Source organism: Rhinoderma darwinii, chromosome 1 (assembly GCF_050947455.1).
Source record: "Rhinoderma darwinii isolate aRhiDar2 chromosome 1, aRhiDar2.hap1, whole genome shotgun sequence".
Classification (NCBI taxonomy): domain Eukaryota; kingdom Metazoa; phylum Chordata; class Amphibia; order Anura; family Rhinodermatidae; genus Rhinoderma; species Rhinoderma darwinii.
In genome coordinates this window covers 258872620-258886036 of record NC_134687.1, presented here as the reverse complement: position 1 = coordinate 258886036, position 13417 = coordinate 258872620, and the positions used below count along the sequence as shown (strand labels likewise).

At 40.0% G+C, this 13417-nt stretch overlaps 1 protein-coding gene across 1 annotated transcript in view; it reads left to right on the top strand.

The window, feature by feature from the left end:
* ATP8B3 (ATPase phospholipid transporting 8B3) overlaps nt 1–13417 on the top strand; it is a 761685-nt gene that overhangs the window by 599421 nt on the left and 148847 nt on the right. Inside the window, exons 20-22 of the mRNA XM_075852305.1 lie at nt 1845–1986; nt 4068–4344; nt 11138–11361. Of these exons, the coding sequence (XP_075708420.1) occupies nt 1845–1986; nt 4068–4344; nt 11138–11361 (643 nt within the window). The remainder of the gene's footprint in view (nt 1–1844; nt 1987–4067; nt 4345–11137; nt 11362–13417) is intronic.

Genomic DNA, 13417 nt, shown 5'->3' with positions numbered 1-13417 from the left:
TCAAGGACTTCCCCTGCTCTGATTAATGTTAATGTTAATTGTTATTTATGATTCTGACCCATGTTGGGTCATGTGAATTATAGGAGGAATTCTCTGGTTGGATTCCTAATTAGTTATCCGAATGTTTCGGATCAAAATTGCTTTTTATAAACAATGTGAATTAATAAACGGCTGCTGTGGCCATTTCACATCCAACCTCGGTTGTCACGTGTCTTTTTCTTAGCGGAAGGGGGGATAAAAGAAAGGATAAGTAGAATGTTCAATAACACACGCCTCTACTTAGGCAAGTCAAGAAGAGGCTGGACGCAGCACGAAGGGCTTCAGAGGGAAGCCTCCATGACAGACATAGTAGGGAAAGGGTTAAGAAAGTTGAGAGAAGGAGGGAGTAGAAGGGGGAGTTGGAAGAGGGGGAGGGAGGAGTTAGGGGACGTTGCCAGTCTTCCCGCTGTTTTCGGCATTGAGCCGGAAGCAGCGGGAGGAAGAGCAACCAAAGTTACAAGCTCCCAGCCTCCCGCCCTTTATTTGGGTTGTGTTCCTTGTTTTGTTCTATGTGTGTGTTTGTCTATGATTGTTTCTGTTTTGTTGTATGCTCATGTAACGTGTTGTTTCTTTTTCATTTTTGAGCAGGTACAGGTGTCATAGCGGCTGGCGGGGGGAGTCCTTGGGGTTGGTCAGTACGACAATGGTGGGGGGGTCGCATCGGGGGTATGCGTCCCCCAAAAAAGGTACATGGTTTGAAGACTTCATAGGGTGTTATCCCTGTGAAGTTGTTTTCTGGTGGTTGGAGCCATCTGCAGAGGTGAGCGGTGCCTCCGAGCTGGTTTACGGCTGGAGGTAAATTGTTGGTGGTGGTTGCAGATGGCTAACTCGAGGTAAAACATATCTAAAAAATGGCTTCAAGGACTTCCCCTGCTCTGATTAATGTTAATGTTAATTGTTATTTATGATTCTGACACCGAAACACTATGGAAGCGCTGTGGAAAATACGCATTTTGTGCATTAGCAAAGTTTGGCTGCTAATTACTCTCAATGATTTGAGTAATAATAGTGGGGGGGAGGACTTTTTTCCCACCTGATTTCCGAATGTTACATAGTACAGTTAAAAAAAGACATATGTCCATCAAGTGAAACTAGGGGATGGGAAAAGGGAAGGGATGAAACAAAAATTCTACACATTGACATAGGAGCTGATATTTTTTTGTTCTAGGAAATTATCTAACTCTTTCTGAAAAATGACCACATATTGAAATCTGTTATTTCGTTGTAATCAGAGATTCTGAGTTTATAGAGGTTGGTGAGGGCTACATAATTGTTACTTAAGCCCTGATAAATACAAACATAAAATTGAAGGAGGGTGTATTTTTTCCTCATGACTGTATCAGAGAAAATTTCCTATCATGTAACTCCCTATTGCACAAGAGAGTGTTAAATATCAATATATTAGTTATTCACGTTAGTTGGTTTATCAAGTATCTGTAGGAAAACTATGCATATTGCTGCTTGGTGAGCTTGTAGAGAATGATTGATAGTTTGAAGTCACAAGGCAAAGTTTATTTTGCCTCACAAAGTTTCAATTTTGTTAAGGATTGCTTGATATATTTATGTTAATGAATGTTATTTTAATGGGAGTCTGTCAGCGCTTTAGGTTAACAAACGACTGGCACCGCTAGTTAGCGATAGGTAAAAGTAAGATGTGTATACCAGTGAGTTTGATCATACGGCTTGCATCAGTGTAAAAAATAACTTTTATTACGCCGCCTGTCTTATGCCAGTTATTTGTTAGCCTAAAATGTGCTGACAGACTCCCTTTAACATTAATAATCATGCATTGTTTTCATTATCAGTGATATCCTAGATGACTATTGGGAACACAGCAACAATCTCTCTGGCAGTGGGCAAGATCTTCTGGATAACTGCATCTTCAGAAAACATAGAGGCAGTTTACAGGCTAGAAAGATGGCACTTGTGGTGACTGGAGAGTTCATGGTAAATACCTTGTAAATATTTCCTTGTTCTTTTTAGAAAGTGGAGATGAAGCAGGAGAAAAAAAATCTAGAAATACATTTTCCCACCAAAGAAAGTTATGGCATATCGCTGTAGTTATCATCACTTTTCTGAGCCTCAGAATGAAGGCCCCTTCTGTCTTTTCCTCCGCAGCCACGTTACTGGCCACCCACTGTGCAGGGAACTGCCGAAAAGCACCATTAACTTGAATGGAGCTGTGCTGCTGTTCCATGCACGGCGGTCGGCCGTGAGTAGTAGGAGTCCAAGAGGTGGAACCCCACAGATCAGAATGTTATAACATATCCTAGCAATATTCCATAACATTCCATTATGTGAATATCCCCTTAATTCTGGGAATACTATATACATTGTCTGTAGGTACCCAACCAACCTTTATCATGCCTACAATTTGCATGCATAACAGTGTTGTCAAATACATTCCAAGTGTACGTCTTTTACAGGGTCAGCCTTTACTCTACAGGCAGTTCTTTCCTCCTCATAGCTTTGTTTTTGCTCTGATAGGGGTGTCTTTCCAAATCATGTCCAATCAAATCAATTTACCATAGGTGGACTCCAAGGTGTAGAAACATTTCAAAGATGATCTAGAGAAATGGTAGGCCCCCAGAGCTAAATTTCAAGTGTCAGAGCAAAGGGTCTGAAAGCTTATGTCCAAGCTAAATTTCAGTTTTTGATCTTCATTAAATTTCTAAAAATGTCTAAAATTCTGTTTTCACTTTGTCATTATGGGCTTTTGAGTGCATGCAGAATGATGGGGAAAAACTTTATTTTTTTATTTTAGCACAAGGCCTCAACATAACAAAATGTGAAAAAGTTAAAGGGTCTGGAGACTTTCCGAATGCCCTTTACCTAAACCCTTCCCTAGCCTATCATAGACTCCCATCAAACTTACCCTATTTCTACAGTCAAAAGCCCTGTGGCTATATGCCTATGGGCCTACAAGAACCAAGCTTACTGATGAGATATGGTCCTAAAGGCAAGCTTTCTACATAGACAAGATAACAGAGCCAAGCCTACAGCATGACTAGAGTAACAGAACTCAATTTCAGTGTATAAATATGGTTACAGATTTAAGCCTAGAGCATAAATATGGTAATAGTACCAAGCACAGTGCGAGAACTTGGTACCAGAACTAAGCTTACTACACATATACAGTACCAGAACAAGCTTACTACACATATGCAGTACCAAAAGCAAGCCTACTGCACATATACAGTACCAAACCCATGCTTACTGCACATATACAGTACCCAACCCACGCTTACTGCACATATACAGTACCAATCTTACTGCACAAATACAGTACCAGAATCAAGCAAGCTCCTGTTTTAGTCTACTATATTTCTGAAAACCACATGAGACCCCAGTGTTAAAACAGGAGACAGGGGCAGTGCTTGGAGGCTGCTGTACCACCCACCTTACACTGACTGACGGATCGCACCCACCACCATCACCCATACACTGACTCAGGGACTCCACTGTCAGCCATACACTAACTGAAAGGGCCCCCCAAACCCTTCAGTTTCGCAGGTAACTTGCAGTTTTCCGGATGGAAAAAAAATTATTCAGACATCGGCTACAGTATAGCACAGGCAGCAGGCTCGGCCAATCATTTTTATGATTAATTTCTGCACGTCAGATTCAGCTTATCAACACAGAGCACACGTGTATAATGCAAGCGCAAATGCTTCACTGTAAAGAGTTTCTGTCCACCAGGGGACAAGCATTATGATATTGGTGCCTGGGCCCACTGGAGGATCCTCTGGTCCTTTCGTGGGCCAGTTCGTCGCTGCTCAACTAATAGTTTGTGTGGCTCTCACATGGTAAAGCCCCTTACTCTCACCATGCTGATAAAGTTTAGCAATATTTTTGCAATAGTCTAATAATATTCCTTCTAGCATAACATTTATTTATGTTGAATATAACGAGAGATGTTGAAAATTTGTGATAAATATGATATGCAATAGCTTGTCACACTACCATAAAACATGGTTAGTATTTGTGTCTAGATCTACAAATCACAGTATATTATGTTCTTTTTACAGCATCGGATTTTAGGAACATTTAACTGGAAAATAAAGAGAAGTCAATTTTTCCATAACCTAACAGATAGATTTTACAGGAAGACAAGGAATCCCAGTGAAGAGGAAGTTAACCTGCGACAATATGCATTTGTAGATTTGGCAACCAAGTGCCAGGCTGTTATCTGCTGCAGGGTGACTCCAAAACAAAAAGCTATGATTGTACAACTTGTAAAAAAACACAAAAAGGCCACCACTCTTGCGATTGGGGATGGAGCAAATGATGTCAACATGATTAAAAGTGAGTTGAATGAAATGTTGAAAGAGCTAGAACTAAATTATCTTGGAAAAACAGTTTACTGGTTGGTACAACAGTTGTATATATAGTATTTACAGTTAATACAAACACAGCACTTCTCTATTACATTCATTTCAGAATTAATTTCACTTCAGCACAGGTTCAGGTGTGACCACAATTTTTGCAATAAATATATTTTTTCAGATTTTATGCAAAATTGACTGGAAACTGGGAAACTAATATATAAATATACTAATTGCTATGTTATTTATACATCATTGTAAATCTTTATAAAAAAAAATGATGTGAACGCTAACTTCGCACGTTTGTAAGAAAAAACTTAATTCTGCGAAACCTTACTTTTAAGCCACTTTAAATCATAGGGGGAATATTTATAAAAACTGCAGTACCAGCCTTGAGATGTGAACTGTATTCCTCAAATAGAGTATGGTATAGCACAATTCCAGGTTTTAAATGTTTTGAAATCACTTGACTTTTTTCTGACACAAGTTAAAATTTTTCCAATAAGATGTATGTGCTGAACGTCATTTTTTTTTATGCGGATATGCCCGAAAATTTGAATAATTTCATTAATAAATCTCCCCTATATACTTGTGGTTTTATAAAACCATGACCGCATTATCGTTAAAACAGAGGCATAGACTGAATGTATTTACAAGCAGTTTTCCCACAGTACTATAGGGAAATATTTAACTCACTGTGTGGTCAGAGCATGCCCTTAAAGAGGCTCTGTCACCACATTATAAGTGGCCTATGTTCTACATATTGTGATTGGCGCTGTAATGTAGGTGACAGCAGTGTTTTTTTTATTTAGAAAAAGGATCTATTTTGACCAAGTTATGAGCGATTTTAGCTTTATGCTAATGACTTTCTTAATGCCCAACTGGGCGTGTTTTTACTTTTGAACAAGTGGGCATTGTGGAGAGAAGTGTATGACACTGACCAATCAGTGTCATACACTTCTCTCCATTCATTTACTCTGCACATAGTGATCCTGTTGTTCACTATGTGCAGTCATATACTCACACATTAACATTACTGAAGTGTCTTGACAGTGAATAGACATCACGTCCAACCAGGACGGAATGTATATTCACAATACCGACACTACGGTAATGTTTGTGTGGGACGCGAGATTACGCTTGCTGTGCTGTAAGTCCCGCACAAACGTTACCGAAGTTTCGGGATCGTGAATAGACATACTGGCTGGAGGTGATGTCTATTCACTGTCAAGACAATTCAGTAACGTTAATGTGGGTGTATGTGACTGCACATAGTGAGCAACACAGGATCACTATGTGCAGAGTAAATGAATGGAGAGAAGTGTATGACGCTGATTGTTCAGCGTCATACACTTCTCTCCACAACGCCCACTTGGTCAAAAGTAAAAACACGGCCAGTTGGGCATTAAGAAAGTCATTAGCATAAAGCTAAAATCGCTCATAACTTGGTGAAAATAGATCATTTTTCTAAATAAAAAACACTGCTACAGTGCCAATCTCATTATGTAAGAGATAGGGCACTTATAATGTGGTGACAGAGCCTATTTAATATATCACAGATTTTTAAGGAAGTATTTGAATGGGATATTGTAAAACCCCATTTACTAGCATTATACAGTACTCTGTTAAAGAGGTATTCCCATCTTAGAAAGTTAAGGCATATTGTTTGATTGGTGGGGATTCGACCTCTGGGTCTTTCTACCACTGTTTTCCCCTACACAGCAGTGTCCTGTACAACCGTGTGGCCGGAAACTTATAAAAGGGGAGCATGGCTAAATTAGTGCTACGGTCCTTTCATTCTCAGGATCGGTGGTGATTCCAGAGGTCTGATTATAAAGTGATGGCATATCCTTGGGATATATTATTTGTATAACTATAAATAAATACAAAAACACTATAACAATAGTGTAAAAGTGCAAAGTGGTAATCACCCATATGGCGAAGTCCTTTACAGAAAGCCGGAGAGATATCTTGTGCTGGAGATCTGAAAGACTTCAGCAGAGACCTACGTCGGCATTTGACTACGCAAGGTGCGTTTGACTACACCGACTTATCCTCCGCGTAGGGCTCTGCTGAAGTCCTTCAGCTCTCCAGCCCGCAATACAAGATATCTCACCGGCTTTCTTCAAGGGTATGTGTACACACAAAATAAAAAACATTTGAAAATACGGAGCTGTTTTCAGGGGAAAACAGCTCCTGATTTTCAGGCGTTTTTTAATCAAAGTCGCGTTTTTAATGGCCTAATGGAGCTGTGTTCTATAGAGTCTATGAAAAACGGCTCCAAAAACGTCTGAAGAAGTGACATGCACTTCTTTTTTACATGCTGTTTTGAAAAACGGGTTGCATACAAAACGCCCTGTCGGAACAGAACGCCGTATTTCCTATTGAAATCAATGGGCAGATGTTTGGAGGTATTCTGCTTCCGTTTTTTCAGGCATTTTTTGAGGCGTAAATACTCGCCATATGTAATACTTCGCCATATGGGTGATTACCACTTTGCACTGTTACACTATTGTTATAGTGTTTTTTTATTTATACAAAGAATATATATTTTTCAACTTTAATAGGTTGTTGACTTTCATTTTCTAATGTGCCTATTTTTACATTTTGGCGATTCTTGAGATTAGTGAAGCATCTCATTGGCACACGACACCCTTATGTGCTATAAGGTCTATTCATTCATTTATATACATATCACTTTATAAGATGGGAATAACATTTTAGGGCCCCATACAAACGACCAAAAAAACGCCCATAATTACGGGCCCATAGACTTCTACTGGCCACGGGTACCTTCCTGTTTGCTTACGGGAAGGTGTCCGGGCCGTTAAAAAATATAGAACATGTCCCATTTCAGGCCGTAATTACGGCACGGGCAGGCCCATAGAAGTCTATTGGCCTCCCATAATTTATTCTTCCGTCGACATAGCTGTATGGGGACTTGTTTTTTGCAGGATTAGTTGTACTTTTTAATGGCACCATTTTGGAGTAGATATAATTTTTGGGTTAACTTTTCTTAACTTTTTTTTGGCGGGAATAGAAAAAAAAACCTGAAATGTTTTATGCGTTTTAAATTCACGACGTTCACTGTGCGGTGGAAATAACACATTACCTTTATTCTGTGGGTTTTTATGATTACGGCGATACCACATATGTATAGGTTTTTTATGTTTTACGACTTTTGCAACATAAAAACTCTTTTGAACTAAAATTATTTGCGTTTTGCATCGTCGCTTTCAAAGATCCGTAAAAAAAATTTCCATCAAAGTAGTGATATGAGGGCTTGTTTTTTATGGGACGAGACATAATTTTGATTAATACTGTTTTGGGGTACATGGGGCTTATTGATTAACTTTTATTATGACTTTTTTGGGGAGCAATGGAAAAATTTTTTTTTACGGTGTTCACCTTGCAGTTTGAATTACATGTTAACTTTATTGTTTGGGTCGTTACGGTCGTGGCGATACCATATATGTGTCGTTTTATTTATTTTTTACACTTTTACTAAATAAATACTTTTTATGGAAAAAAATGTTTTTTGTTTTTTTTACTGTAATTTTTATTAATCCAAAGCACTATTGTCTGTCGGTGTAAATCTGACAGGCAATCTATTAGGACGTGCCTCCGGCACATCCTATTAGGCATAGACCCAGGGCAGACCTGGGGGCCTTTATCAGGCCTCCGGCTGCCATGGCACCCCATCGGAGGCCCGCAATTGCATTTGCTGGCCACCGATGGGTGAGAGAGGGAGCTCCCTCCCTCTGTAAATGATTTAAATGCCACGGTCGCTATTGACCGCGGCATTTAACGGGTTAAACGGCCGCGATCTAAGTAAATTTCGACCGTGGCCATTGGAGCAGGAGCCTGGCATCAGACAGCCGAGCCCCGGCTCCAGCCAGCACGGGACTCCCGTGCAGGACTTAGACTGGGCTGCCGTGAAAATGCAACGGCCTAGCCTAAGGCCCCTTAGTGACCACCGTGAAAAGACGTATTGGTGGTCACTAAGGGGTTAATATTTTGTCCAAAATACGCAAGCTTGCAACCCGCATCAAGGGTCCTTATCGTCTTGTGAGTTTCTAAACTCATATTACAAACAAGTCACTGAAAATGGAATTAAAGAGGCTCTGTCACCACATTATAAGTGCCCTATCTCCTAGATAAGGAGATTGGCGCTATAATGTAGGTGACAGCAGTGCTTTTTATTTAAAAAAACGATCTATTTTTACCACTTTATTAGCGTTTTTAGATTTATGCTAATGAGTTGCTTAATGCCCAAGTGGGCGTATTTTTACTTTAGACCAAGTGGGCGTTGTACAGGGGAGTGTATGACGCTGACCAATCAGCATCATGCAATCCTCTCCATTCATTTACACAGCGCATATGGATCCTTTTAGATCGCTATGTGCTGTCTTATACTAACACATAAACAATACTGAAGTGTTTAGACCGTGAATAGACATTCCATGGGATGTCTATTCACAATCTCTGCACTTCGTTACTCTGTCTGTGGTAGTTACAGCAGAGGAAGCGTAATCCGCGAGATTACGCTGTAGATGACAGGTTACAACGAGATCACGCTTCGTCTGCTGTAACTACCATAAAAACAGTAACGAAGTGCAGAGATTGTGAATAGACATCCCGTGGAATGTCTATTCACTGTCTAAACACTTCAGTATTGTTAATGTGTTAGTATAAGACAGCACATAAGGATCTAACAGGATCCCTATGTTCAGTGTAAATGAATGGAGAGGAGTGCATGATGCTGATTGGTCAGCGTCATACACTCCCCTGTACAACGCCCACTTGGTCTAAAGTAAAAATACGCTCAGTTGGGCATTAAGCAACTCATTAGCATAAATCTAAAAACGCTAATAAAGTGGTAAAAATAGATAGTTTATTTAAATAAAAAGCACTGCTGTCACCTACATTATAGCGCCCATCTCCTTATGTAGGAGATAGGGCACTTATAATGTGGTGACAGAGCCTCTTTAAATTGATTTAAAATCATAGAAATCTGCGGCGAAAAATCTTCTATTCTGACACACAAATCGCAAATCAGAACAAATAAGCAAACCTTTTTTTTTCTTTAAAATTAATAAAAAAGTTAACGCTTACCCCGTTCTCCGCTGTCATAGCGACACTTTCTTCTTTTCTTTGCCCAGGCTGGCCTCCTGGGATAAAGTTTCACCCCATATGACTGCTGCAGCCAATCACAGGCTGCAGTTGTTGCATGGGCTGCAGCGTCATCTCAGGAGGCCGGGCTGCAAGGAGAACAGACGGTGGCTTTGTTATGACAGAGGAGAATGGGGTATTAACTTTTATTTTTCTAGCATTATTTCTGCAGCGGATAATTCCGCCCAAAAATCTGCACCTGAATTTGGTGTGTTTCTTTGGGTGGAATTCCCTATGGGTTCCAGGACGGATTCGCTGTGTACTTTTACCCAGCGTATCCGCCCTGTTTTAACATAAGTATGGCCTTTTTCTGTTATTTTAAATAAATGTAGTTCCATTTTCAGGAATTTGCTTATATATCGCTAACATATTGCACAGGGCTGTACAGAAGTGGTTATCGCTCAATGTACTTAATAGGATTCACCATCTAAATTTCCTATGTGTGTGTTTTCAGAGTGTGGGAGGAAACTTGAGTTATATAGATTAAAAAAAGACACAGGACCATCAAGTTCAACCTTTTTAACCCAATTACACGTCATTCATTGCTAAATTAGTTATAACCTTCAATGCAAGTCAGTAAATAAACCTCTAACCCTTTTTTAAATGCTGACATAGTATAGAGCCATTACTACTTCTTGATGTAGGGCATTACATAGTTTGACTACTCTAACTGAAGAGAACTCTTTCCTATAGTGATGTCTGAAATGTCTTTCTTTCACACGCAATGAATGTCCCTTTGTCCTTTGTAAGATCCTTGGATAGAACAAATCATGTGCTAGTTTTTCATACATTCATATACGTGTTAATAAGATCACCTGTAAGGCATGCTTTTATCTGGATTTTGTAAAAAATGCATAAGTGTTAAGATTTGTCGCTGAAACCTGACCCAAGCAGAGCCTAATCCGCATAATTCCTTTTAAACATAAAAGATGTGCAGAGCTCATGTATGCCACTTATACCTATGTCACCATAATCATCGAAATTAAAGAGAACAAAAATATCCACCAGTCAGATGCTGGTAAACACCTGAGTCACGGAGTCAAAAATTGGCCTACTTAGGCTCAGGGGATGAGAAACTGCTCCTGTTCTCATCCCTTTCATAGAGAAAAAAAAAAGACCCCCTCACTGATTAGTAATGAGGGTGATAAAATGAACAAAAGCTCATGCATCATACATCTGGGGTCACTGGAAGGATGTACAGGGAGATAGATCAAATTATTGGACTCTTTTCTTTCATCCTGATCTCCTTTTGGCTTCTCCTCTCCCACCTACCTCCCTACACAGGCACACAACCGGAAAGTAACATTTTCATCCTGCTTCTCTAGTTAAAATGACTGTTGTCACCTGAATATTCAACCAAGAGCTTTGATTCTGGTATCATTTGAAAGCTAAGATTATTTGAAATGATACATTTCAAGATCTAAGCCCATATATGCAAGTCATGGCAATCGTTTAATCGTTTAAAGTCATAATAGCGACAGGGTTAAACTAATATTGCAATGCCATATCCGTAAATTTATATAAAAAGAATGTATGTTTATCCAAAAACTTATTTTATAGTAGGTATATTGTATATGTGAGATTTTTTTTTCTTTACTCAGCTGCTGATATTGGAGTTGGCATTAGTGGATTAGAAGGAACACAAGCTGTTCAGGCCAGTGACTATGCTTTGGCTCAGTTTTCTTACCTTCAACGTCTTCTCCTTATCCATGGTCGTTGGTCATACTTACGAATTGCCAAGTTCCTACGCTATTTCTTCTATAAAACATCTGCCAGTGTTCTCTGTCATGTGTGGTTCGCATGTTTTAATGGATTCACAGCTCTGGTTTGTATAAGTAGATAATCAAATTTGACATTCCAAGTTATATGAACGTTGCATGCTGTATATTCATGCTGTAAATGCTTCATATTTGTACATTTTTCATCTCTGGGACCCACTCCAATCACTAGAGGAGGAGTTTGAATGGGGCGGCAGTCAAGCATGCATGCTGTTGCTCTATTTAAACCCTTTGGGAATGACGGAAACAGCCGAGTGCTCATATTCTGAATATAATACCTAGTCACAACAGCTGCCCTCCCAATCACCAAGATGTTACCAAACGTACAGCACCATAGATCCCTATCCCCACCCAGGTAAGCAAGGAAGGAAATAGGTTGCCAATTAAAGTTCACTTTACACCATCTTGATTGTATTCTATTGAAAGGGGACACCCGCAAGTTGTCGTAAAATTGCGGCATTACTGTGACTGCAATGTTTTCCTATGAGGGAAATAGTTGCAAGTGACTTTTCTCCAAATAAGGAAACATTGACCTAAGGATCTATTAAGAAGCACTCTGGCAAGTTGTTTTTTTTGCATTTTTTTTTGCACATATCATGCTAACTCACAAGCACTATGCTAGCAGTGTCATTTGTTTCTTCTCAGCTCAGTTTATCTATATAGTTTGAACCCTTTTGTTATGGACATTTGTGTCATGTGATGTCAGTCCAACCACAAAAATAGACCATGCTCTCATGTGTAGACAGGAGGTTACGCTCCCCTGTGTAGAATACTTCTTGTGAACTACAGGATTACATAATCACCAATGAAATCCCTTCTGGCATCTCTGAGACCCCTTCCCACCCGTCTACACCCTCCTTGTTCCTGTGCATGTTTCCTGTGCATCTAGCTACAAAAAATGGAGCAGGATATAGTAAGTGAGTCCATACAATGATTACCTGCAGAGTTATAAATCTCCCCTGACTCGCACTGCCTGTACATACTATTTCTGTGTGCTGTGTGCAGAGTCCAGTGTATTTCCATGACATGCTTCTTCTCACTGCCTCCTGTGTCAAAACGGAAATAAAGAAATCTATCACAAGCAGGTGGCAGAGGAGACAGGCTGAAGCTACAGCTGCATCACATAGAATACACTGAGACTCTGCAATTAGGGGACATTAGTTCTATGTCAATGACCTATCATTTGGTGCAGTGTGGCGAGACTCCGCCTCCTCTGCCTCTGCAAAGCCATAAGAATCATGGGAAATGTAGGCTGCATTAGGGGAACCATATCAGAGCTGAAGAAGGAACCAAGATGACAGACAACCCATAAATGTCATGTTAACTAAACATGTATACACGAGGTATACACAAGAGCCTCTACATTATTTTCTTTATTATAGTCTATGCTGCACTATATAGGCCAAAAAAATTGCTGGAGTACTTCATTAACTTATAATGTAGTCTGTCGGTTCTGTCGAGGTTTCCACTGTTTTGAAAAAATGCAGTTGCGTAAAAAAGTCATAAGTGTGTACCTACCCATTGACTTGGCCCTGGCTAAGGCCTAATCCACACGAACGTGTCCATTTTGCGTGCGTAAAAAATGCAGCGTTTTTCCAGCATTGCAGTTCCGTTTGACATCAGTGTATGGTGCGTGTCTGCGTTTTTTACGCGCGTATGTCATCAGTATGCCACGCGTTTCACGTCAGCAAAATAAAATGAAGGAGGTGTTTTTCTTTTTCAAAATCATTTCTTTAGCAACTGTTGCGTGAATCACGCACAGCACACGGATGGGTGTGTGATGCACAAAAAACGCACAAGTATAGGACATGCAGTGAGTTTCACGCAGCGGACACATGCTGTGTTAAAAACACGGAATGTCTGAATGGCCCCATTGACTTGCATAGGTCCGTGTGACGTGCGTTATTTTCTCGAGCGTAACACGGACGTGAAATATGCTCGTGTAAATAAGGCCTAAGGCCTTATTCACATGAACGTGTTATACGTCGCACGCACCTATGTTAAGGCCGTTCAGACTGTCAGTGAATTTCATGAAGAGTATGTGCGCTGCGTGAAACTCATGACATGTCCTATATTTGCCCGTGTTTCGTGCTGCATGCACCC